Genomic DNA, 27,495 nt, shown 5'->3' on the forward strand with positions numbered 1-27,495 from the left:
TGAAGGCAGACAAAGCAAGGTGTTGTGTATTTCATTAGGCAGGTAGTTCAAGGGTGGGGCGTAGACAATTGCTTCTAAACCTAAATAAGGTGGAGGCATTGACTGACAGAAATCATTAAAGTGGCTTTTTGATTGATTTTGGTATGTTGTTTGAATATAGCAGAATATTAATTTTGTGTTCAAAAACAGAGCTTTATCCATAAGATTTATGAGTTGTAAGAAAGATGAATTGGACCAAATTTTATCAAAATAAACTTTTACCACGAGATATTAAAATATTAGACTTGATAGTAAAAAAAAACAAACCCAAAACAAACAACCCCCCCCCCCCACACACACACACACACAAAAAAGCCAACGAAAAAAAGTGAAACAAAGAAACAAAGCGAAACTGATACAAAGCAAACAAATTTTCGTTTTAATTTAAAAAGAAGCACCGATTTTCGGTATCGCAGAACTAAGTACAGTAGACTTCTAGATAGTTAAATATCGCCAAAATCGTTGCTGCTTCATTATCTATCATTGTGCCGTATAGTACCAATTTATATACACATTATGTGCAAAAGTAACTTTATATTTTTATGCGCTAAATTATTCTTGTTTAACCATGTGTTGGAGTCAAAAATGTTGTATCATCTAAAAAAGCATTTATTAAACCACATGCATGCGTAGTTATATTGTAATCAGTCAGTCAAATCGAGGATGGTGTACATTTTTTGTAAAACAACCCGATATTTCGACTTTGTAAATGACGCAAAGCGGGAACTATAAAGAATGTTACTTGGAAAATCGTGAAAACGCAAGTTCTTAAATTCTCGAAACAGAAGCCTTTCACACCAACGTGTTCTGAATGAACACCGCCATGTTGTCTTATACTTTTACAATTTACCTGCTGTTTTAAACAAAAAAAACCAAACTTGTCTTTGTGAAATTATTTTGCAATTACTTTGATTTCAATTATTTTACCCGCGAAAACATACCTAAATTGAGTGTCGAGGAGAGAGCCCGATAACCTGACAATATTCATGCTAACTGGCCAGTAACTAAGGTTGAACAGTTTTTCCATGATAGAGCTATCTGCTATTATATTACTGTAAAGTTCACCACTGATAGGGCATCAACGTGAGGGATCAAATGCGTACAGATTAACTCCGAGTAACAAGAGCCAATGATGATCGAACATTTACTCGACACACAACAAAACCACTCTCTTATGTCTCTGACATCGCTGTGGAAAATAACATTTCACGTTGGAAAGTGGAAGAAAGACTTGCAACTGCCGGACTCAGAGCGAGAAACTTTCTGTGCAACCTCATTTAACTGAGAACAAAACTGGCCTGCTGTATATCCCAGATCCCAATTTTCTTGAGCACTCTGAGATCTCCTACAAGTGAACAAAAGCGTCAAGAATGCTTACAAGTTTTTGAACATTGTTGAAGCAGGGTGGAATGCGCCACAGCAAATGTCATATTCCCATTGATGAATTCTATAGGGAGATTTGTACGGGCAGTGGTAGGATATCGTGGTGGCATACGCGGTACTGACTTTGCTGCGTATATTTTTTTCCTTTTTTTTCCGAAGCAGTGAAGCCCAACTTATGCGTCTTGGGTCGTTGTAACTTTTATGATTATGCATGCATGCTGATGAAATTTGGCTCACATATATTTATGATATTGCTCGATTCTGTGATTTGACTATTGTCTAATTTTATATCTTAAAACTCAAATGAATTGACTCAAAACAAGTGTAAAGTTACTTTTTCACGTGTGTGTTATAATATCAAATCATATTATATGAACGGCTGTTCAGACCAAATAATTGTTGAATATCTGTGTATTTAAATTTAGTCATAATTATTTCGGGAACTGATTGATTCTTTACTCCAGATCTGTCCACAAAAGCAGCATTTTTCGTTTCATAACAGTTTTCCGTGGTCATTTTCTTTTATTCGAAAATATTTTTTTTGATTAGCACACAAAACATGAAAAGGTTTTGCTTCTATTTCCTTTGTTTGACAGCTTTTGGCAAGATGAGGGTCATTTAAATCAATCGATAATTGAAGGACGAGAGTTCTGGCCAAATCTTTGTGTCTTTCCAGAGCACGACAGCTAACTGGTTAATTGATGTTATGCATTTAGGCAAATTACTCACAACCTCTGCCAGCCGACATAAACATCCAGACAAACAAAACTGTTTTTATAGTTTATAGTCTGATTGATATAATTTAGTTAGAATTGATCACTAACAGGCTGTCTAAAAATCATAACAAAGAACTGAGTGCCGTCATACTCGTTCCTTCTATAGCAACACAAACGTCGATTGTTGTCTACACTTTGATCGATTAAAACGACCATTTTTTTCTGTTTCAAGAATCAATCATAAAATCTGGCACATTAAAACGACGAAGACACCTCAGACTGGTATTTACCATAATAATATGAGCCGCTATGACGCCTAGTAGTATAAACAAGAAATGAAGTGAGTAGGAAAGTGCCAGAAGACAACAGAGAATAATAACTTCGCGGCAGCGATTGGGGATCGAACCCGCGACCTTACTGGTACGACTAATTGTATGACATTCGCCTTCGGATCGGAAGGTCCTGCGTTAGAGTCACGCTGTGACCGGCGCATTGTTGAGTCCTTAGAAAAGGCACTTTAATCAATTTCACTTACCGTACAAGGTGTAAAATGAGTACCTGGTCGTTAACAGCATTTCCTCTGTCGGGAAAAAAAATCTAGTAATATCGCCTAACAGGCGTCATGTCTCGTGCAAGATATTAAGTGTTGCTGTTGGCTAGGTAGGAGCCCCTGTAAAGCGCTTTGAACAGGTTTAAAGGATCTTGCTCTCTATAAATGCTCAAGTATTTGTTTTAATGGAGAATAAAAATTTTTCGCGGCGGTGGTGGGGTTCGAACCTGCGACCTTATTGGTACGACAACTCCGCCTGGCAGGTGAGAGCGTGGCTCTACCGTGTGAGCTATCAACGAACACAAAAATATTCGTTTCAAACTCAAAGTCATTACTAGATCCCTCTCTCACCCACTTCTTGAGACCGCCGATTCGTTCGTACACCACCATCGCGAATAATTTTGACCAGCAGTTAAGCTTAATAGCCAATATTCTCAACACAAACATATAACATAGAAACGATTGAGACATTGAGTATGCTCCGGTGTATGGGGTGAATTTTTAATTCATAAAAGTGAGTGGAGCAGGCACTTATGTTGGTAACAACAAGATATGAAGTGAATAGAAAAGTGCCAGAAGACAATAGAGAATAAAAATTTTTCGCGGCGGTGGTGGGGTTCGAACCTGCGACCTTATTGGTACGACAACTCCGCCTGGCAGGTGACAAAAAAAAATTTTTTATTCTCTATTGTCTTCTGGCACTTTTCTATTCACTTCATATCTTGTTGTTACCAACATAAGTGCCTGCTCCACTCACTTTTCTCAATTAAAAATTCACCCCATACACCGGAGCATACTCAATGTCTCAATCGTTTCTATGTTATATGTTTGTGTTGAGAATATTGGCTATTAAGCTTAACTGCTGGTCAAAATTATTCGCGATGGTGGTGTACGAACGAATCGGCGGTCTCAAGAAGTGGGTGAGAGAGGGATCTAGTAATGACTTTGAGTTTGAAACGAATATTTTTGTGTTCGTTGATAGCTCACACGGTAGAGCCACGCTCTCACCTGCCAGGCGGAGTTGTCGTACCAATAAGGTCGCAGGTTCGAACCCCACCACCGCCGCGAAAAAAAAAATTTATTCTCTATTGTCTTCTGGCACTTTTCTATTCACTTCATATCTTGTTGTTACCAACATAAGTGCCTGCTCCACTCACTTTTCTGAATTAAAAATTCACCCCATACACCGGAGCATACTCAATGTCTCAATCGTTTCTATGTTATATGTTTGTGTTGAGAATATTGGCTATTAAGCTTAACTGCTGGTCAAAATTATTCGCGATGGTGGTGTACGAACGAATCGGCGGTCTCAAGAAGTGGGTGAGAGAGGGATCTAGTAATGACTTTGAGTTTGAAACGAATATTTTTGTGTTCGTTGATAGCTCACACGGTAGAGCCACGCTCTCACCTGCCAGGCGGAGTTGTCGTACCAATAAGGTCGCAGGTTCGAACCCCACCACCGCCGCGAAAATTTTTTATTCTCTATTGTCTTCTGGCACTTTTCTATTCACTTCATATCTTGTTGTTACTATTTGTTTTAATATGTAATATGTCGTTTCGATCCGTTATTATGTCTAGGCGGCAATTTCCAGCATCTAAATCATCACGACATAATTGATGCTATGCTTTTAGATAAAATGCTCACAACATCCGCCAGTCGGATATAACGTACTAACACACAAAAATATGTGTAACCTTGAACATTTATAGGCTGACTGATATACTTTAGTGAGAACTAGTCACTAAACTGACTGGTTCTCTAAATACAATAAAGAGCTGACGTCAATTTCGTTCCTTCTATACCGTTTTGAACCTGTGAGTCACGTTACTTACGTTCACAGTCGAATCCGTTTCCGGTATATCCCTCCTTGCACGTGCATTGGTAACTTCCGTTGATATTGACACAGTGGGCATTGAGGTGGCACTTGTGCTTTCCGTGCAGGCATTCGTCATAGTCTGAGTAGATGATAGTACAATAAGTGAATGAATTAGCATAGAGTACTACGCTACGATGAATGACTGTACTCGGTATCATAAAATGAACTTATGAATAATTGAATAAACAAAAGAATTGAATTAATAACACAACTATCAAAACAACCACCACGCCATCATCCCTACCACCACTACAACTACAACGACGACCACCACCTCCTATCATCATCCCTAGCACCACTACATCCACTACCACATCATTGTCCCTACCACCATTACTACCACATCATATGTGGATGAGAGTGTGAATACAGAAATGAAAGAATGAATGAATGAATGAATGAAAGAATGAAAGAATGAATGAATGAATGAATGAATGATGGATAGATGAATTAACTAATGAATGAATGAATGGTTTAAGTATTGACGAGGTGATTGAAATGGATCATTATGATGATTTACGTCAAGGACATGCCTTTTCGTGTGATTGATTGTGTGTTGAATAAATAATAAATGCCGAACGTTTTAACCGCGGTTTATGTGCCACTTGGTACAAAAAGAGGGAACAGAATAATATTTTGTAATTGGAACTGATCATCAAAACTCCACATATACATATTTATAATCTCTCTATATTGGTAGAAATCCGGCCTCGTGGTCTCTCATTCATTTCCTGGAAAGGTCGCCGACATCGATGTGTCAGACCATGGTTATAAAACATAAAATGTGCATTGACCATTACTTTTTCAATTAAACGCTTCTTTTTGGCGTGATGTTATATTATCGTCAACATAAATGCGCGGCCATGATATGAGCGAAAAGAAACAACTTTATTTTTTGTTTTGATACAACTTCGAGGAAGTCCCAGGTCCGAGAGTTTTTACCAAGATGAGGGTCATTTATATCGATCGATATATGAAGAACGAGTTTTCTGGCCAAATGTTTAACCATAGGGAAATCGTCACAGTCGTTAAGATGAAATCAACAATTTTCTAATTTTAGTTTCTTGTTTATATCATAAAATTTAAAGAAAAGTTTTTGTTATAGCTATAAAAACTTGACACTGTGTTGTAGAGCTCATTTTGCTGAACAATAATAGAGTATAGAATGAACAGTTGCTTTACTGCTTGAGTAAGACAAATCTATTTTTGTGTTGGGTTGGCCTGATGGTGCAGGGAAAATTCTGGAAATGGCTGGTAAGGAGGGAGTTAAATACGAGTTTTTCCAAAGTGTTACTGGTTAATATGTTTAACTGAGGACAATAAGTAGTTTTTTAGGGTTTTAAAAAATCTTAAAATTATCTATTTCTACTTTAATACCACATTTTAACAACTGGCTCACCCAGGAATATTACCGTTTCAAGACGATGGGTCATAATTTGTTCTTTTTGTGCGTTTCATTAATTTTTCTGGCTCTGTCCCATACATCTAATCTAAGGCTTGAAATAAAAAGGCTGACAATTTGATATACTCATTAATTTCTCACACGATAGGTTGTCTGCTTCCTTCTCTCATATTATCATTATGATGTGCTAGGATAATCGTATCGTCTTCACATCCTGATCTAATTTTCAACATTGAATAAGTTTTAGCTCAATGATAAATTTTGAAAATTTATTCGAAAGCACTTGATGCCATTCAGATCAACGTTGAAAGAAAAAGAAACCAATCCTCTGGATATGAAACTTGAGCTTTTGATGGGTAAATAAGATCTGGAAATAGTTGTCCATTTCACCAGACTTGCTGATTCTTTAATCACTCTCCCTCCCTCTTTACCGCGTTGTCTGTATGTCTATCTGTCAGTCTGTTTCTCTGCCTTCTTTCTCTCTATCTCTACTCTCTCTCTCTCTCTCTCTCTCTCTCTCTCTCTCTCTCTCTCTCTCTCTCTCTCTCTCTCTCTCTCTCTCTCTTTCTCACTTACTCTCTCTCTCTCTCTCTCTCTCTCTCTCTCTCTCACTCTTTCTCTCTTTCTTTCTTTCTCCTTTACAATCACAATACAAATATTGTGAGCATACACACATACACACACCCACACACACACCCACACCAGTAGACGATAGATACCAGGAGAGAAAGAGGTGAACCAGGTGACAAGAAATAGGGCGGGGGGGGGGGGGGGGGGTTAGTGGAGGAGAAAGAGAGATAGACAGAAAAATTAATTGAGAAAAGCCTACTCCAAAATTTATTATCAACAAGTCGAGTAAAACCTGTGCAGTAAAATTATACTTATAACTCCTCTTGTAAGGAGGATAAAGTGAGGAATTAATATGAGGTTGAAAAGAAAAAGAAAATAAAACCACAAAAATGAAATCATTCCGTTGATTTTATGATCTTCTGTCAGGCTTCGGGACAGGCTGAAAAATAATAAACGTTGAAAAATAAAATTTAAGATAATAAATAAGGCAGCCAAATTCACTTTAAGAGGAAGATAGAAGAGAAAAAGGAGAGCCTAATAATAAAAAGGAAAAACGAATTTTAAAAAAATGGGTAAATAGGTGATTATGAAAATAAAACGACACCAGAAAACTCGCATTCCTAAATAAAACAAATGTTAGTTTATTATCTTTATTGCCTTCCTCATGCCTCCACTTACATAGCAACAAATTTGCATGCCTCAGCTAATAATTTCATTAGAAAAGCAAAGTAAAGTGAGCGACAACTCATTAGAAACGAAAGAGCAACGCTTGAGTGCCTCCATGCATTTTAAAGTACTCGTTAAGGTTCAGGACACGAGTGTGAGTGCAAGTGCGCGTGCGAGAGATGTGTGAGGTGCATCGTGTTTCTAGGTGGTAACTGTATGGGTGGTTGAATACGGGTCAGGAGTTCGATCTAGGCTGAAGAGGCAGGTAGTTCACAACTTAAGAGAGATGGAATGTTCATTGCAACACAGCACAGAATAGGACATTATCTTTATTCTAAATCTATCTCAAAAATGTTTACAATTATGCCCAATGAAGCGAATGTTACTGTTTGTATTAAATAAAGTTTCTTCTAAATGACAGACAAAAATATTGGAATCATTTTTAATTCTGTAAAATATACCTCTCGTTTACAAATAATATTATCAAGAGAGATTTATATTTTAAAAGACCAGCTTCGCCCCGATGAGAAGTCCATATATTATATTCAATTTACGAAAAAATGACAAGACTTTTCCTCCACTCTGAATGAATTTGTTTACTGCGTGCAGTATTTTTTTTAGGTCTGATGATCAAACGCAATTATGAGCTTGATTTGACATTGTTGTAATGGACTGCCTCAAGCATTGATTTGAGAGGATTTCCATTACAAGAATTGGTCTCTTTACTAATTTGGATTTTCAGACCTGCTTATAAGTATACGTCAATTTGTTTATAAAACGATTACTCTCCTTTCAAAATATTATAAGTGAAACTAATTTGAAGCAGACTTTGGCTCAGATAATCAGTTCTTACTTTTTCAAAGGTTGCTTTTTTAGACAAACGTGTGTAGATAACAATATAAAATGTCTAGACAAAAGGTTTAAAAAAGGTTTGAAACCCGAAAAACTTTCAAACAACCAAAGTTGTGGTAAATTTCTGTCTTTTTTCCTTCCTCCCTCGTCATCTTGAGTGGATATATATGTGACCCACCGCATCAGAACGGTATTATCTCGGGATACTAGATTTATAGCCAAAAGTATGAGATTAGGGCTAATAAATGAATATTTTCTTTGATTGAAGTAAATGAATATAATCTCTCACAGTGACAAAAACTAAAAGATTACATCTCTGGTTATTGTCACTTTAAATTCCCTTTTTAGCATCTGGCTCATCCATACCCATTTGCGGCAAGGGGTCAAAATTTCTAGCTTTTCCCCTTCCTCCTTCGTCACCATAATAAATAGATTTATATTCATTTTCTAATAGGAAACAAACGCGTGATGTCAAATAAAAACTGGTTCCAATCTCATTGCAAGTTTAAAACCAGTCTTCCGTCGGATGACTGGATACATACCTTATGTAATTGATCTTCTGGTTTCAGAGTGATGGCATCTTGTTTTCTAGTCTAAATAATATTATATGGTGGTCGTCAATAAAGATAATCCAATCTACAGCTTTTACGTAACCTTAGAATCTGCGCGCATATGCATCTTGCTTCTAACATAGTTGTTCCACCTTATGATTCAATATGTAACCTATTCATTATTAGTCCTCCGAAGGACTGGTTATATACAAACTTCTAAGGATTTTGGAACTGGAGGGGTAGAAGGTGTGACGTCACGACGCCTCTTCCCCTATTGTAGAGAATATTCATAAATCTGGTGTACAATGAGCAAAAGGACGTCCAAGGTTTGACACTTCTTGACATAATGAGAGCTCATCTTAATAGATCGATGTATGAGGTAATAAATAGAAAAATAAATTAATATGACTGTTTATATAGAACATAAAGGCTTTATGTGCCTCTTGGCGGTGATAGGTGTAAGTAAAGTATATAGCGCATTTCTATGGATCTATCACACACAATGCGTTTCACAATGTGTTATTTATTCCTCCAAAAGATCACATGGAAACATAATTCCAATTCATACAGTACCAGTCGCCTGTTGGGCGTCATTTTTGCCCTTACATTCTGACAATATCCGGCAGTGCTATGGGCAGGTACTCATTCACACCTAAGTCGAGAGGGATAATCTTGATAAATGCCATAACCAAAGAGCACAATTACGACCAGAATTTTCCATGACAACCATCACCCATCTGACCACTGACAACGCTTAACATCGCTATATTTTCTAATAAGACAAGAGACCGTATTGCTGAGCCATTGTCTACTAATCATGTTAAAAAGTGTTTTGTAGTTGTAGAGTAAATAAAACTGAAAAAGTAAAACCTTCATAGGTTAATGTGAGGTCAATTTTTGGCACAACATTGGCAGACGGTATTAAAATCGTTTTCTTAACAGACGGTATTAAGAATCCGTTTTCTTAATTATCTTTACGGTGCAATTTTTTTTCCTCCTTCGTGAAACGATTTGTTTGCGATAGATAACACACTTTATTTTTATATGTAGACCCGATTCTGATTTTAGCACCTGAGGATTCCGATGTAATTCAACATGTATGTTCGGTACACACTTAAAATCGTTTTCAGAAAAAAAATAATATCGCCGAGTCTGAAATTAACTCTTATTACCCCGTTACATAAACGACATAGCAATCGAATAAAATCAGAGACAGCGTTCGATTACATCGATAATTCGTCGATTATACCCACTTAATTAAAGGTGCATTAAGTGTTGCCGAGCGGTATTTTAATGGCGCTAGACTTTCTCTCAAGTGGTTTAATTCCAATTCTAGACGCACCACGGAGACGATAGTTCAAGTTTCGGTGGAGTAAACATGTTTTCAATAATGTGGGTGGTAGAAGAAATAAAAAAGAGAGTTTTTCACATAATGCTTTCGGCAAAGGAATAAAATTAATGTGATCCGTGATCACATTGGTAGTATGTCAGAATGAGCTAGATAAATTAAAATGAGTGTAAGATCAAACGGATTAGAAGAAATAAATCTGAGTTTTTACAAGTTTAAGAAATAAAACGCAATCTCCCCCAAAGAAAGTAATCATTTTTAATATCATTTTATAAGTTAAACTTGGGATTGAATTTTAAGTATTGGGTTCACCCCGATATCATACCGTTTTGAGGCTACTGGTAGCAAATTATATGATGAATGTCCCAGAATTTTAAAAGAAACTTTGATTTACCATAGCCTCGCAGAGAAAAAAAAATAGAAGTTGCATTTTAAATAAATATTTACGTTCTATGTTGGACATCAGAATAGATGTACTGACAAAATCTCTGACAGTCAACCGAGGAAGAAAATCAACGAGTGGTCATCGAGAGAAGAGGAAATCAAATGTCGTTGGATTGGACACACTCTCAGAAAAGGACGATCAAGTGGAACCAGGAAAGTTCTAAACTGGAACGCTCAGGACAGAGGAAAAGGAGGGAGACGAAAGGAAACTCGAATCGGGTCGGTGGACAGGAAGGTGAAAGAGGAGGGCTGTCATGACCCCAACTGACCTATCTTTTCCAGAATTTTTTATCATAGATTAATGTTATGTTTGATTAGTGCGGCTATTAGTGGTCTTGTGGCATTCGACACTCGCTTTCGGATCGAAGGATCTGGGTTCGAGCCTCGTTCGGTGCATAGTTGAGTCCTTGGAAAAGGTTCTTTAGTCACATTCTCTCACCGTACTCAGGTGTAAAACGAGTACCTGTCTGTTAACAGCGTTGTCTCTGTCGGGTAAAAATATAGTAATATCGCCTAACAGGCGCCATGTCTCGTGCCACATATTAAGTGTTGCTGTTGGCTAGGAGTGGACCCCTTGTAAAGCACTTTGAGAATGTTAATGAATTGATTTATCTTTAGCTTTCATTTGTCAAATATGATTCCTTTGTTTTGTAAAACAAGTATATTTAATGTGAGCAATCCCTGTATTATGGGTCTTTGCACGATGTGAGCATGTTTACGTTTAATCCCGTGATGTTTTAAAGCGCTCTAAAAGAGTACTTTATCATTATTATTGGAACACGTTCCAGAATCGAGTGAGCCGGAGGAAGTAAGAAAGTACAAAACTTGGCATCCAGCCTCATTTGTAAACTATCATGTCAATCTGGTATTATGAATGTGGGAATAAACTGAATAGAAAAAATAAGTTTTAAGTCTAATTAATAAGAATTAGGAACTTTAACATATTTAAATTTTTTTAAAAATTCTATTATTCGATAAATCTATTTATTTCAACTCAAATATAGATAGTATGCGCTTGGATAAGAAGCTCATAACATTGCCACCCGGAAGTATAACGGACCAACACACAAAATTGTGTGTAACCATGAATTTTTATAGTCTGGTTAAAACAGTTTAGTGAGAATTACTCATAAACGCGATGGCAAAAAACAATAACAAAGACCTGACTGACGTCAACTTCGATCTATCTATAAGCGTAAAATCTCGTTCCAAACATCAAATTCACCAATAGATATATAATGCCGTTTTGACACTAAAGGCTATATCATCGCCATATATCTGGTATTATCTGGCAACAACTATTGTAAATTTCTATGTACAAGGATATATTATTAAAGTAATGAATGTTATCTTTTCTGCCATATCCTGACTATAATAATTTGTACTATGCTAGCAACCCGGGAAATCGAATCGGTCCCGGTCATTTTGGGTTGAATTAACCAACACACGACATGGATAGTTATTTATCGTGTTGAATGTCGTAAAATTGAGTGACCCCTCATAATTTTTATTTACTTATTCATTGGGGGGGTTTTTCTTGGTGAAATATTCTTGACCAGTTTTTACACAGTTCTAACTGACTATTAGTTTGAAAGTATTTTACAAGTCAATTAAAATTTACATATACAAAAAAAAATAAGGAGTCGCCCTTTTTTTTACGACTTTCAGTACACTAACTGATGGGCACAATAAATGGACAGGTTAACAAAATGTGTGTAACTTTTACGATGTTCCGCATTGTCTTGTCCCGAGTGCTGTCTGTTGCGATAACCAGCACAGGTAAAATCTAAAGACCACACCGCTGGTCTACCCCCATCCCCCCCCCCCCCTCCCCCATCCCACTCCTCCCTCATCAAGTAATAAAACTTTTGGATTGTATTGTTCCTTCTTAGGCCCTTTATCCCACAAAAATGCGTAGTAAGTTCCAGTTATTTATTACTTGAATAAGGACAAAAATGAATGAAATGTCAACTGGGTGCGAGATGACTAATGACTATCTTTTGTAAAGGTAGTTGGTAAGAAACAGAGATGGACTGTACTAAATAAATACAGAATAAGAGGGATTGGTAAGATAAACATATTCAACGTGTAAATTAAAACTACTAAAGACAGGTGGAGATCTCAGAACTATTGATGCCATGCGTTTATGTAAAATACTTACAACATCCGCCAGCCAAATATAACATACAACCCATAATACTGTGAGTAATCTTTAACGTTTATAGTCCGATTGATATAATTTACTTACAGGCTGTCTACAATGATAACAAAGACCTGAGTGGCGTCAACTTCGTTCCATCTATAGGAGATGGCTAAGTGGATTTAGCATTTAAAACGCGGGTTCGAGCTCTCGGCATCTCATTCTATTCCCCCCCCCCCCCCCCCCCCAAAAAAAAAAAAAAAGCCAATTTATCCTCCATTGCTAACTTTGCGGCGCTTATTAAGATCATTATTGCACTAAATAGCAGTAATTTTCGACTTCTGTACAGTATTACACTATTTTTGTCTCTTTTTAAAAGAAGAAACAATCTCATCGAAGCTTGCGGTAATCAGTAATAGGCCTGGGGTTCCATCCCCTGTCGAAGAGGCAGGCATTTCTGTAATAAATTTTGTCTCGTAATTTACCTTTTGCATTGTCCCATTTACGTCTTTTCAGATGGTTATTATTTTGAACAGGTACCTGCTCCCTTTAGTTTTTACTTCCATCAAATTCAAACAAGCCCCATTGGAAGTCTTTTGTTTTTCTATCTATTTTTCATTTCAAAATATCCTTTATAATTCCGGCGATAAAAAAACAACAGAAAACAACAACAACAACAACAACAACAACAACAACAACAACAACAACAACAACAACAACATATAACAACAACATCAATAACAAAAAACAACAACAAAAAAACAAAAATAAACAAAGAACCCCCCCCCCCCCCCTCCCAAAAAATATTAATCATAAAATAAAAACAAACCCAAAAGCCAACACCAAAACAAAACAAACTACGTTGAGCTACGTATCTCTTTTCTAAGCTCCCCCCCCCAAGCAATATCACCTTAAATCCCTTTATTAGGGTTTCCAAGCCATCAGCAATACTTAACATTGGCGAAGAAACGATTCCTCTATAAGGCAATAACTATGTTCTAAATCATTTCGCCAACGTGTATTTAATATATCGTGCAATATTAAACTTGTAAATAAATGAATGAATCATATAAATATCGCCATAAATATGTTATATATTATATATATTCTATAATATCTATATATGAATAAATGTATGAATCAACCATTGCATGAGTGAATGATTCAGTATATCAAATTATGTGAAAGTGCTGATGGATCAAGAGCTACGAATCACGACTTCTGGAGCAGCCCCAATAATATATATTTTTATTTCTATTGACTTATGTCCATACATTTACCAGGTGGCACAGTGTTAGAGTTGTTAAACAATCTACGCTCCGAACAGTAAATAGTAACTATGTCGGAGTTTGTTACCTGCTTGATTTTAATTAACTTTATTGACGTGTAAGAATAAACATCGTATAAAACTGGGTCAAATTTATAGTCGTTACACTACAAATCACTCTTACTGTCTAACAAAACATATTTATTTCGTTTTGGCCAGAACACTTTTAAATCCAAATATCGCTTTAAAACCCCAAACCCGAGACTTCTTCATGAATATGAATTTATGTCAAAATGTTTCAAACTTATACCTTTCATGCTGAGACTTGTAGACAAGCAGGAGGTTATTCTAATCCATTGATATTTGACGGAAATGTTTTTCTTGCCAATTAAAAAAAAAGTTTTCTTAGATTACAGCACAAATCACCCTAATAATGGTTCTCAGGAGAAGCAATAAGATAGAAGGGGTTTTAAATGATTAGATTATTACAACTTTAATGGAACTATTGTGATTATTTTACTTCCAAGCACTACAATTTGATCAGCTTTGTAAAAACAAAACTCAATTTTCATGTATTTATAGGAAAACATTTGCTCATTGTGTTGATAACAACGTGTCTGATTTTATCATCAAAGAGAAGTTAATTAAATTTAAAGCAGCTTGGGAGCTCTTAAAATAGCAAATCGTGCTTTCTCTGTGTATTGTTACTTTCTATTTTCACAAATATTATAGAGTCTCGAACTATCTTCAAAGAAGAATATTTGCCATTTCGGAATTGTTTGATTGTCATAAAATGTATCTTTTTTCCCCTCTCTTAATTAACGTAATAATGATAGATAGTTTTTTTGTGTATGCTTTTTGTTTTGTGTTTGTTTTTACTTTCCCACGCAGTTTGCAAATTGAATATTGGATCACTCGATGTTACCCTTACACCAGACACACACACACACACACACACACACATCACAACATATATATATATATATATATATATATATATATATATATATATATATATATAAGGTATATATCGGATATAAGGCTCTATCCAAAGGGTAGCAAGAAATTGCTATTGTATTGTCCAGTTCATCCTTAAGAGACCGGGATAGACTCGGGCTCCATGGGCCTAATGGCTCTGAACGACTACTTTTATTATATATAAGCATACTTTGAGTAACCAAACCAATTATGCGACTTCATCACAATAAAAAGGCAAGCCACATTCGGTTTGGTCTGCAGACATATTATTATAATAATACAACATCAACTTCTTATTGGCCATTGGTCAAACTCACCTTTCGTCGCCATCACCCCACAAATCAACACCCAGCCTGCTTGTTTTCAAGATGTCTTATCGTGATAACGGGCATATAGGCGTGTAAAAAGTGGCCGCTAAGTAACCATAAGTAATTAGTGACCCTTGAGGGCGAAAGGTCACCTCGTTTCAAAGAAGGAAAGAGGAGAAACACGAGTTTCAGATAGAGAGGATAGTTGATGATGAAGATGATAAGTTAGAATAATATATTATGCACATTATAAAAATATGAAAATATGCACATTTATATAGCGTGTGTCCAAGGTTTCATCATGTCCAACTCTTTTTGCACTAGTCTCAAAACCTGATGTCTCTTTTAAATGACCATCAAATTGTTTTAAAAAACAAAAACAAAAAAACAAAAACCCCGAACCCCCCCCCCCCCCCCCCAAAAAAAAAAAAAAGAAAAAAAAAAAGAAAAACATACAAGATTCAAACAAACACAAACAAATCAAAAACAACAAAACAGAAAAAAAAAACATTACAAAAAATAAACCCAACTCCACCACCTGGCTACAATAACGGAAACTGGAGTGGTTGAACCCAAGTCGTCTCATCGCTCTTACTGCTCTCTTGGTGAAAACGGTGAGATATTTGGTGTAAAGTTAGAGTCAATCAAAGCCTGCAGGTTGAGTGAATCACATTAGGTAAGTAACATCTGTAGTGGATTGAAAATGGTTAAAAAAGAAAAAACGAAAAAATGTGACTAAAAAAAAACCAACAAAACAAAAACAACAAAAAAAAAACCCCATAAAAAAGTGAGCCTTTATATAGCGCAATATACAATAAAAGTGCTCAAAGCGCTTTACAAAGAGTCCCTGACCAACAGCAACACGTAACATTTAGAACGAGACATGGCGCCTGTTAGGCGATGTTACATAGTTTTCCCCACAGCCCTGTTAACGACCAGGTACTCATTTTACACATGAGTACGGTGAGAGAATGTGAGTAAAGAGCAAGGCTCTCCCAGTACCCTCTGATCCGAAACCTAGTGTCATACCACAAGACCATAAAGCCGGACTCACTGTCTCAAGATAGTATTTTGCCGGCCTGAACAAGACGCAGAAAAACTGAATTTTAAGACTGAATTATAAAAGAGTAGGTTATGCTATCTTTTTTTTTATTTTAATATATATTTTTTTTAAACAAACAGACTAAGTGTCCTTTCGTGACAGTAAACAACTCGAAATGCTTTTATTAAAAGGATTTTAAAATCTAAATTAAAATATTCAGGGTAGAATTCACTCCGACAAAATACCATTTCTGTTAACAGTCAGGCGTTCATTTTACACCTGGGTACGGTGAGAGAATGTGAGTAAAGAGTCTTTTCAAAGGACTCAAAAATGCGCCGCTTAGAGCGGGACTCACAAATCCGCCAGCCGGATATAAGTACCAACACACAAAACTGTGTAACTTTGAGTGTTTATAGTCTGATTTAGTGAGAGGTAATCACCAAAATTAACATGGCTGTCTAAAAACAATAACAAAGAGCTGATTGACGTCAATTTCGTTCCGTCTATACATTAAGTTCACCCCGACATAATATCGCTTTGAGCCGGTCGGTCACAACAGTTGAACTAAACTTTTCTGGCCAAAATAGAGAAAACGTGTTTTGTGAAAATAAGATATATCTAGAAGTATTCTTAATGAGTGATGTTGAGTTTGGAGACAGGTGGGATCAGCAGGAGCGGTTTTAGTATTTCCCCCTGCCGTACTATGAAGAAAAAAAACCAAACACATTTTAAAAATTTTGGCCAGAAAACTCATCCTTTAAATATCGATTGATTAAAATTAACCTCGCTTTGTCAAAATCTCTCAAACCAGGGACTTGCATGTGAAGTCCAAGTTGCGAGAGTTTTTGACAAGATGAGGGTCAATTTAATCGTCGGCCGATATCCATTGAAGGACGAGTTTTCTGGCCAAAATTATTTTTTTAATAACCCTGTTTTTTCAGAATACGACAACCCTCTGATTGTAGTGGACATTACGTTATTATTCCACTTAAAGTCTTCAAAGTGGTTTATTTGTAGTCTTAGCAATAAGTGCGTGATTCATGAAAATGGCGTAGTAGTAAAGAAGACACGGAGTCTATGTGGGCGGTTGGGGTCATCGATGGGTCATCTGCGTAGGTTTGGTCTTGTTGTAAAAAGGGTGCAATTAGACAGAAATGATGTTATTGTTATTGCAATGCAGGGAACGGTTTGATTAAAAATAAATGACTTGAATGGATTTCAGCGTAGGGGGCAATAATATAATATGACCGTCATGTGGACTCGCGGGATGATACTAAATTTATCCCATCGCTGGGGAAATGGCAAACCGGTTGATATGTGAATTTAAAAATCTTGAGTTTTTATAAAGCGCAATATCAACTAAACGTGCTCAAAGCGCTTAACGAGGGTTCCCTAGCCAACAGCAACACTTAACATATAGGACAAGCAAGACATGGCAGCTGTTGGGGGATATTACAATTTTTGTTTCGGACAGAGGCAACGCTATTAATGGTCAGGTATTTTACACGGTGTACGGTAAGAGAATGTGAGTAAGGAACCTTTTCCAAGGACTCAACCATGCGCCGCTCGGGACTCGAACCCAGGACCTTTCGATCCGAAGGCGCGTGTCATACCACTGGACCACACAGCCGCATAGTTGTGATATATCGTCTAAAAACAATATTATATCGAATTGAACCTGGTAATTCAACGTGAATTTTAAGCCTAGCTTAATTTTGATTAAAAATAATCATATTTAATGAGAAGAAATGCCATTTTTTACACTTAAAGAACTTAAATTTTCTAATTCTTTTTTATTTACTTAAAATTAAATTTTCTTTATCCAGTTCAATCCGTCATAATACATGAATGACAATGTCGGTTGCATTTATAAATATTCGGTACCGGTTACTAAGTTACGATGTGTCTTTACAAGGGAAGTGACTGTTGACGTCCATTCAGCGGGCAAAATATAGGAAGTTTAAGGCTTACGGATTGTACAAATAAGAAAATAATGACTTCATTTGGAATTATCGGTGTGCCGTAATTTTTATTTTAATCGTTATTGGATTAAAGGTCTTCATGAAATATTTATTTGTATATCGTATCCAAGACGCATTTTATATATCAATTAATTAAAACTCTCGAATGTATAAAGTTGGAATTGTGAAATGAATGTAATCAGCGAAATTTATACTTCGAATATTGACTATGACACTTATTTGTGAGCAGATATTTAATAGTTTGAAATAGTGATTATATACTCAATCTTATCAAATTAACAACGAATGTTGTTTATTTAACATTGACAATTTATATATAGGGTGAAATATAGGATGCATGAAAGCTTCAAAGAGCATTAATTTAAAGGTTTTAAAACCTATTAGCTCTTAAGCAATACAATACAATACGACACGAAACACTGTCATATTGCGTCCCATGCCCCCCTCCCCCCCCCACCCCCATCCCTTAAAGACATCGGCATTGTTCTGACCTTTTACGCAATATAAACATTAATCTCAATGGCTGGTTTAGTAGTAACAATGAGATTAAGCCAAGCTGCTGTGCTATAACAAAACGCCATTTGACCATTCGGCAAGAAAACTTTAATTTTATGTTTCGATCGATTGAAATGGCCCCTAACTTGTCCAAAAAAAATAATAAACCAGCAAGTCTCAGGTTGGATAATCTTCAACAAGTTACGGGTCCTTTGAAACACTCGATATGTATTAAGTAAATGTTTTCTGGTCAAACTGTTTAAAGGTGTATTGTCAATGAAGGCAGCAAGGCTGACATATCGTGCAAAGCATTCCTTAACGGGCTTTTCCCTGGTTTACAACTGATTAGAGCATTCCGAATGCGAATCTCACTGAGATGGAGGGATAAAAGAAGAATGCCAAGGTTGTGGCCAGTATGAGAGACAAGAGATTGAGGGGGGGGGGGGGGGGGGAGGGGGGGGGGTATAGTTCATTGTTTCAAATTCTTACGCAATGTTCAATACATTATTATTCCGTTTTGGTTTTAAAGTTCGCCAATATTGAAATAACTTAGGGTGAATTTAAAAAAGAAAGAAAGAAAGAAAAGAAAACAACAACAAACTAGCAAGCAGACAAATAGACACATTGAAAAAACAAACAGAAATAAGATCCCGAACTTTGAGGTCTTATAACTATGCAAATCATTGCCTGCTTCGAGCAAACGGTAAATTTAATTAATCAATATTTTAACAACTGCAAGAACTGTTAGACAAATTAAAGAATTCAGTAGTCCTCTGAGTTTGACCAACGTTTTGGATGACAGTCTAAACGGGTGATGCTAGGCAATAACGGCTTGTTGAAAAAAAAAAAAAAAAACTAAAGGAAAGAATAATAAATTAGGTCCAGTTTGGAATATTCATTGTCTTAAAATAATTCAACGAGCCATTTTAATATGAAAAGGATGCCCCTAAGTCTGAGTAAACTAGAAGAATGTTTGATGGGACTCAATTTTGCGTAATTTTTTCAATTTTGAAATTTTTGATGTATCTCACAATAACAGTTATCTAGCTATGCTGGAATTAGGTATGGAAGTAGTAAAGAGCTTTTTTTGATATAAAGTTTCGAAACATTTGTGCAAATGATCCAAGAATTGGAGTATAAGCAATATCAAAGTTCTGGCACCTATTTTGTTTAACCACTATATATGTCTTTATAGATCATGGCGATGTCGGTTTAATCTAATAATAATATATCCAGTATACAGACTTTAAAAATGGGAATTGGTTTTAAAAATTACAGGGTCTCTTTAGGGTAAGGTAAAAACGTCCAATTACGTAATTCACTCAGATTCTTGCTTTTGTACAGGAGAAAGGCTTTTGGATTGTAATGACAATTACCTGCGGATGGCTCAAATTTCGAAATATTTTTTTTAACTCATATTTTCCTTATTCTATTAAAGACGGACGAACCCCCTACATAGAGATCGTCTGATGTTAAACATCGCTGTTTTTGTCTAAAAAGTATTGTACTGGTGTAAAAAAAAAAAGGCTGCATCCATCTGAGGATATAATTTTCATTTCTTTGTTTTAGCAATGAACCATGCAAAATAATTCGGCTTCCCAGAGTAATGAAATGGGAATATTATTATTAAATAATTGTCATTTTTCGTTTTCGCTCAAACCCGATACCTGTTGAGCAATAAAGACCCACCTCCATAACGTATTCAACGTAACGAATCTCAACGCCGATACCTGAACCGGTAACCCACTGACTTAAATAGGATATGACGTGTACTTGTCAAGGTCGCATGCGCAGCTGTAGCAGTTAACAATGAGCAGAATGCGAGACGAGGCATCGGTCCTTATCTTGGATTACTCTTAAGTATACCGCGGACAGACAGATAAGTATGTGTGATACAAATGTGGACCTAGACTTAGATAATTAATGAGGCAGTGAGAGGTCAGCCAGTCAGATTTTTGGCTGTCACACTCTGACAAAATACTTTTTCGATTTAGGTATGGACATTTTTTACTTCAAATATCGATCAAATCTAATTTCCGCAGATTTGTGTATAAAGTGACTTTAACATGAGAGTTCAAAAGAAAATTCTACGATTCCAGACCTTGTGACAAGTTCAGGGTCATTTTAATCGATCGATATATGAACAAAACATTTTCTGGCCAAAATAATTTAAAAAAGAAGATATCGTTTGTCAGAAAATTGCAGTACGTAGTTGGGTTGACCCATAGGAACAGGGCCATCGAAGCTTGTGGACACCATCACAACCACAACCAGAATCATTCCCATAATAACAACAACAACCAATAAAACAACCACAACAACCATCATTACAACCACCACCACCACAGCTACCACCACAATACCCACCAGTTTTATATCAACCACCATTAACATCACCATCACCAATTCTTACTACTTTGGTCAGGTCACCATCATAAGAAGTAAGGTTGCACCTAAGTACCTACACATGGTGCATGGACAGGCAGTATGGGAGGGCTGATAAGTCTTGATCAAATAATTTGATGTATTGAGTGTGCATTTAACGACTTGTTGGTACATGGTTCTCAATGACAAATCATTCATAGAATATTATATTATATCATAGGATCTGAAACATTTTGAAAATAAGGAGTCAAGCTGATAGCTATTTTCATCTGTGCGATTTTGTGGTCTTGTGGTATGACCCTCGACTCCTGACCTGTGGATCTCTAGTTCGAGTGTTGCTGTGGAAGGCTCAAATCTGAGTCCTTGAAAAAGGCTCCACTCACATTCTCTGACCATATTCGGGTGTGAAATGAGTCAATGGCTTGTATCAACGTTATCTTTGTGAAAAAAATGTAATGGCATATCTTTCTCATAGGTAAATGATAAGTTTTACTATTAACTTGTGACCTCCCCCCCCCCCCCCCACACACACACTCACAGTTTGGACCACATTTAATGGTTATTGCGCTCATGTTTTTTCATGTCATGTCATTTTCAATCCGACAGAAATCGACTCTCCTCTTGTCAAAAACTTTGAAACATGGGACACCTTGATTAAAATGACCTTCTTCGTGTCAAAAACGCTCAAATCTAGGATAAGAAATTGGTCATTTTAATCGTTCGATATGTGAGGGACGAGTTTTCTGGCAACAATAAAAAAAATATCTTTCTGTTTCAGAGTTCAGGACTCAGGGTGATTTTTTGTGCGATCAAGAAAAGAAGTAGAAAAATCATGAGACGATCACTTCTGATCTTTCTTCTAAGAGACAGTCTGCAGAAATCTGTGAAACGCTTGAAAACTTTTCAACCCCCTTTGTTTCATTGTTCCCTACTTTCAACTGCAAAGGTAAAATGTAGTTTTCGAGGTACCTAGGTGGTAGTCAGTGTTACCATATTCATCTTGCAAAAAATGCCAAACATGTCATAGAAAATGCCAAATAGTCTGAATATTTCTTTTTAAAACTACCAAAGATCTCTCTCTCACTCTCTCTCTCTCTCTCTCTCTCTCTCTCTCTCTCTCTCTCTCTCTCTCTCTCTCTCTCTCTCTCTCCCTCTCTCTCTCTCTCTCTCTCTCTCTCTCTCTCTCTCTCTCTCTCTCTCTCTCGTTTGTTCTTTTTGTTTGTTTGTTTTTTCGTTTTTTTTTTCTCCTAAAACGCTCATAAAATTAGAATTACATCTTTTTTTTCAATTCCAAGTCCATGGGTAAGAGTATTGATTGAATGAAAATGTCGCCTTTAACTTGCCAATTGCAGGGTTGAAATTAGTATATTTGTAGTGTGTGCTAATTTCTCTATCAAAATTATAATGGACCTATTTTATTGGGAATAAAAAAGAAAAAGAAAAAAAAAAAGCACACACACAAAAAAAGACAAAATGCTCAAACCGATTTGACCATGCCAAAGAACTCAAAAACGCCAAGTTGATTGAATTTATTTAGCATTCAGCTGGCAATCCTAGTATCGGTGCTGAATTATTGTGCGTTAAGTAAAGCGCTAGGATGTGTATGTAATGCATTAACAGTATTTCGTTTGTCAACACCTTCATGTTTGTTACTTCAATAAATCCATTCCTTTCTTACTGCCCTCCCCCTCCTCGTCATTCTCCGTTGACGTTCCCATGTAGTCATAACAAAAAGAATTTGTGAAATGCAGACCATTGTCATTCATTTTATAGTGATATTGCCAAGTTGCAGTAGTTAGTTGGATAACCGGGTTTTTTTGTTTTCCATTTTAGCCAAACAAAATTAATTCAAATAAGTTACCTTTGCAGCCATGTGGTTTACTGCTATGACACTCGCCTTCGGATCGGAAGGTCCTGGGTTCGAGTCTCGCTCTGAGCGGCACATTGTTGAGTCCTTGGATAAGGCTCTTTATCGTATTCTCTCAACGTACTCAGGTGTAAAATGAGTACATGGCCGTTAACAGCCTTGTCTCCGTCAAAATCTTTTTTTTTTAAATATCGCCCGACAGAGGTCATATCTCGTCCTACATGTTAAGTGTTGGCTTGGGACCACCCTGTAAAGCACTTTGGGCACGTTTGGTGGATATTAAGCTGTATAAAAACTCTAATTTTTTGGGTATGTTTTTACTTGACAAAATGCAAAGAGATTTGAGACTTTTTGACAAGTCCAGGGCTATTTCTGATGGTCAAAATTATAAATATAGTATTCGGTTTCTTACAGTACGCCAAACGGCTACACAAAACATTCTCATTGTCCCTATGTGTACACATTTGCAGGTCTGATAACCGAACGCAATCACGGGCTTGTTTTCAATTTGATCAGAAAACTTTTACTTTAAACATCGACCTACCAAGACGTGACAGAATTGAGACTCTAACAAGTCGTATTTGAAGTAGAGGCTCTCATGTCAAAGTGATAAAAATGAGTTTTCTAATAGTACGACAAAAGGCTGTAAGAGATAAATTAGTGACTTTCATGGACACATAAAACATAATCATTCTCCCAGCTCGCACACATATGCAGATATGAAAACCAAACGCACTTATTTTTTTGGCTTTGTTCAAGACTGTTGTACTGAGCAACATTTTTGCTATTTGCAGCAATGAGCCCATACAATTAGGGTAATCAGACCTGCAAATAAGTATACGCCATATTGCTCCAATCAAGATTTGATAACGGGACTTCTGATCTCAAGGCAAGTAACATAACAATACTCCACCATCTCACCCGAAGGCAAGGTAAATTGGTGATTGACATCTCAGGTTTAAATAATAAAATATTACACGACATACGATCCTGCCAGAATGTGATGCCATTCATTATTTAGTCTGGCAACGCCCGTCGTCAATGACATAGGTAACTATAAAACTATTTAAAACACAAAAACCTTCAATGCACGCAATGGAAAAGTTGTTTTTTAGAAAAATCACAAAAGGAATACGACTGCTGCCCAGTGACAAAATACTTCTCATTATTTTGGTTAGAAAATTTTATTTAATATATTATCGATGGATCAAAATGAACCTTATTTTGATAACAAAAATCTTTAACAAAAGTCTTTGTGACTAAGTATCAGCTTAAAGAATTTTTAACTAGTTGTGAGTTCAATTGATCGACCAATCTTTGAAATATTTAAACTACGAGCCTTTAGTTAGTGTAATGTCAACTAAAAAACGTGATCAAAGCACAATACAAGGGGTCCCAACCGTACTGCAACACTTAACATGCAGGAAACAACACGATGCCTTAAAGGCGTTACTGCAATGGTTTTTTTTGTTTTTTTCCCCCACAGGGACAACGCTGCTACCGGCCAGGAACACGTTAACTTTCATAGGAGCATGGTAATAAAAAAAAGTGAGCTAAGAGCCTTTTCCGAGGTCTCAACTTAGCTGTTCCATAACAGGACTCGAGCCAGAGATCTACAGGTCAGAAGTCAAGCGACATACTTCTAGACCACAAGGTGAAGAAAATAATTAATGTTTTCAGGCCAACATTTAATCTGCAAAGTTTGATGCTCGAAGCTCGAAGAAGTAAAAAACAACGAGTAGAAAAAGATTCAATTTAATCTACAACACATTTCTTCTTGTGAATTGAATTGGAAAAAGATTCAATTTAATCTACAACACATTTCTTCTTGTGAATTGAATTGGAAAAAGATTCAATTTAATCTACAACACATTTCTTCTTGTGAATTGAATTGGAAAAAGATTCAATTTAATCTACAACACATTTCTTCTTGTGAATTGACTTGGAAAAAGATTCAATTTAATCTACAACACATTTCTTCTTGTGAATTGAATTGGAAAAAGATTCAATTTAATCTACAACACATTTCTTCTTGTGAATTGAATTGGGAAGAGATTCAATTTAAGCTACAACATATTTCATCTTGTGAATTGAATTGAATCTTCTTTTGATAGTTCGAAGATGACGTCACTCAGGTCTTTGTTATTGTTTTTTGCCATCCGCGTGTATGAGTAATGCTCACTGAACTGTTTTAACCCGACTATAAACGTTCATGGATACACACATTTTGTGTGTTGGTCCGTTATACTTCCGGATGGCAATGTTATGAGTTTCTTAGCCAAGCGCATAATACTATCTATACTACTTTTCATCTTTAACCTTGGCCAAAATGTAAAAAAAAAAGTATTTTATCATTGTACACATACTAGTCATTATTGAGATACGTATTATATATTCACATAGCACAACAGGTTGCATGCGAGTCTGGCGTGCCTGTCGACAGATGCAGTCAGGCAGATTAGCACTAATACTATTAGACAACCTGAGATGCTAACATTGACAAACATCTACATTAGCCAGGATAAGAAAGAGAAAACAATGGAAAAGAACAACATCTCAATGAATCGGAAAGGATAAAAATATTGCACGGGAATGAAACAAATATTGGAGAAATTCTTGACCCAGATTGTTGAGATTTCAATGAATATCAGTCTCTGTAGCGTAAAACGAGTTTGACTGTTCGCCGGGTGTTCAATATAATCTGGTTCTCAAAATTTCACTCATTTTATTTTTAGAAAAATAATTCTCAATTATTCATTTTTGTATGAGTGTGTGTATGTGTGTGTGTGTGTGTGTGTGTGCGCGCGGGCGCGTGCGGGTGTGTGTATGTGACTGTTACGGACTTTACCATTTTTTAACAATAGAAAGCAATGGAAAGGCGTATAACTTGAAAAGTAGAAAAGAGAAAAGAATTATGAACATTTCTAAACATTTCCACAGACTTTTCCCTTTATCCCCACTAGCGGGCCACATGAAGAAAAAAATATTTATAGAGTACCATGTGCCTGTTAGGCTTCTTTTTTGTAGTGATGATTTATGCATATAGCCAGGTGCTAATTCATACACGAGTCGAAAGCGGTAATGTGTATAAAGTACCTTAATGAAACACATAACACAGGGCAAAGTTCCGCGATCATTGTGACTCATTCAGTCATTAACCAGGCACGAGACACCGTACGGATGTGCAACAGTCACCAAAGAACATTCTAATTGTTATTTTTACGGTTTATAGATCGGTACTTAGACTTCAGTTACAAACCAGTGGTATGAAGACAGGTGATGTATTTATGATATGCATTGGGTAAAATACTCACAACACCCACCAGCCGTACCAAAACTGTGTGTAGCCTTGAGCGGTTCTAGTCTGATTAATATATTATTTTGTGAGAACAAATCACCAAAATGGATGTTTAAAAACAACATATAACAAAGTGCTGAGTGAGTCAATTTCGTTCCTTCTATTGTGATTAAGAAGTTTCCGAATTGGGGCTTTTCCCCCCCCCCCCCCCCCCCCCCTCTTTTATCTCCTTGTTTCTTGACTATCCTTATATTCCATGACCTCAATATGATATCTTTTATATTTTGTCGTATTAGTGCCAAAATATAGCTTAACTCCTGAATTAATTTGGTCCGAAATGAGGCTGACCCGATTTGGCCTTCGGGATAATAAATTGGTATTCCGTATCCTCGTGTAACAAGGGAGAGGTATTTACATTATTATTGCTTTCTATATAAAATGCCACTTTCCTGGCGCCAGAATAACATTCAATCCTTTACAAATGCGATTCGATTTTGGTCTAACATGACATCATATTAATACAGTTTCTTTTAGTTAAGTTTCTGACACTTGGCTTATGACCTGTAGGTTCTTGATTCGAGTCTTTATGTGGGCAACAAAAAGTTGAGTCCTTGGAAAAGGCATTTTCTTATCATAATCTGGTATAAAACTAGTACGTAGCCGCGTTGTCTCGAAACAAAAAAAAAAAAAAAAAGATTAATCAATTAAAAGCGTCTTAAAGGCAGTGTTTCTGGTCCAACATGTTCAGTGTTGTTGTAGGCTTAAGACTCCTTGTAAAGTACCCTGAGCACAAAATAATCTTTGAAAGTTACATTGTACAATCGCGTAATTTTTTCTTACAGCTGTTATCAAGATTGCAGTCAAAGGGTATGCGACCAGGCTTCTTCAACCTCTGCTTGAGTAGGCTCCCTGAAGTGCTCTATTTTGATCTGTAGGAATTGCCCCTTTGTGATATCGTTTGTGTGACACTTATCATCTGACTTGTAGGTCCCTAGTTCGAGTCCCATTGTGGGCAGCGCAAAGTGAGTCTTTGGGGAAATGCTCTTTACTCACATTCTCTCATCGTCCGCAGATGTAACCTGGCTGGTAAGAGCGTTGTATTTGTCGGAAAAAACTAGTCTTGTGTTGACTTCTATGTTTAGTGTCGCTGTTGGTTTGGGTCCCCCTTGTAAAACCTCTTGAGCACATTGAATAAATATTGCTCTCCATGAGAGCTCAATTATGTTAAGTTTTATTAAGTTTGAAAGAAACTCGTCTCGCCGTGAATGGGTTAAATTTGAAATAAGCCATAGAAATATATTTCGTTATTTGGAAATATATATACAGATAGATTTT

General features: G+C 36.4%; 1 protein-coding gene across 1 annotated transcript in view; it reads right to left on the bottom strand.

The window, feature by feature from the left end:
• LOC144968441 (protein kinase C-binding protein NELL1-like) overlaps positions 1–27,495 on the bottom strand; it is a 234,137-nt gene that overhangs the window by 37,168 nt on the left and 169,474 nt on the right. Inside the window, exon 14 of the mRNA XM_078906816.1 lies at positions 4,522–4,644. Within this exon, the coding sequence (XP_078762942.1) occupies positions 4,522–4,644 (123 nt within the window). The remainder of the gene's footprint in view (positions 1–4,521; positions 4,645–27,495) is intronic.

The sequence above is a fragment of the Berghia stephanieae genome, chromosome 3, assembly GCF_034508935.2.
Source record: "Berghia stephanieae isolate SIO BIC M18660-M18661 chromosome 3, UCSD_Bste_1.3, whole genome shotgun sequence".
Classification (NCBI taxonomy): domain Eukaryota; kingdom Metazoa; phylum Mollusca; class Gastropoda; order Nudibranchia; family Aeolidiidae; genus Berghia; species Berghia stephanieae.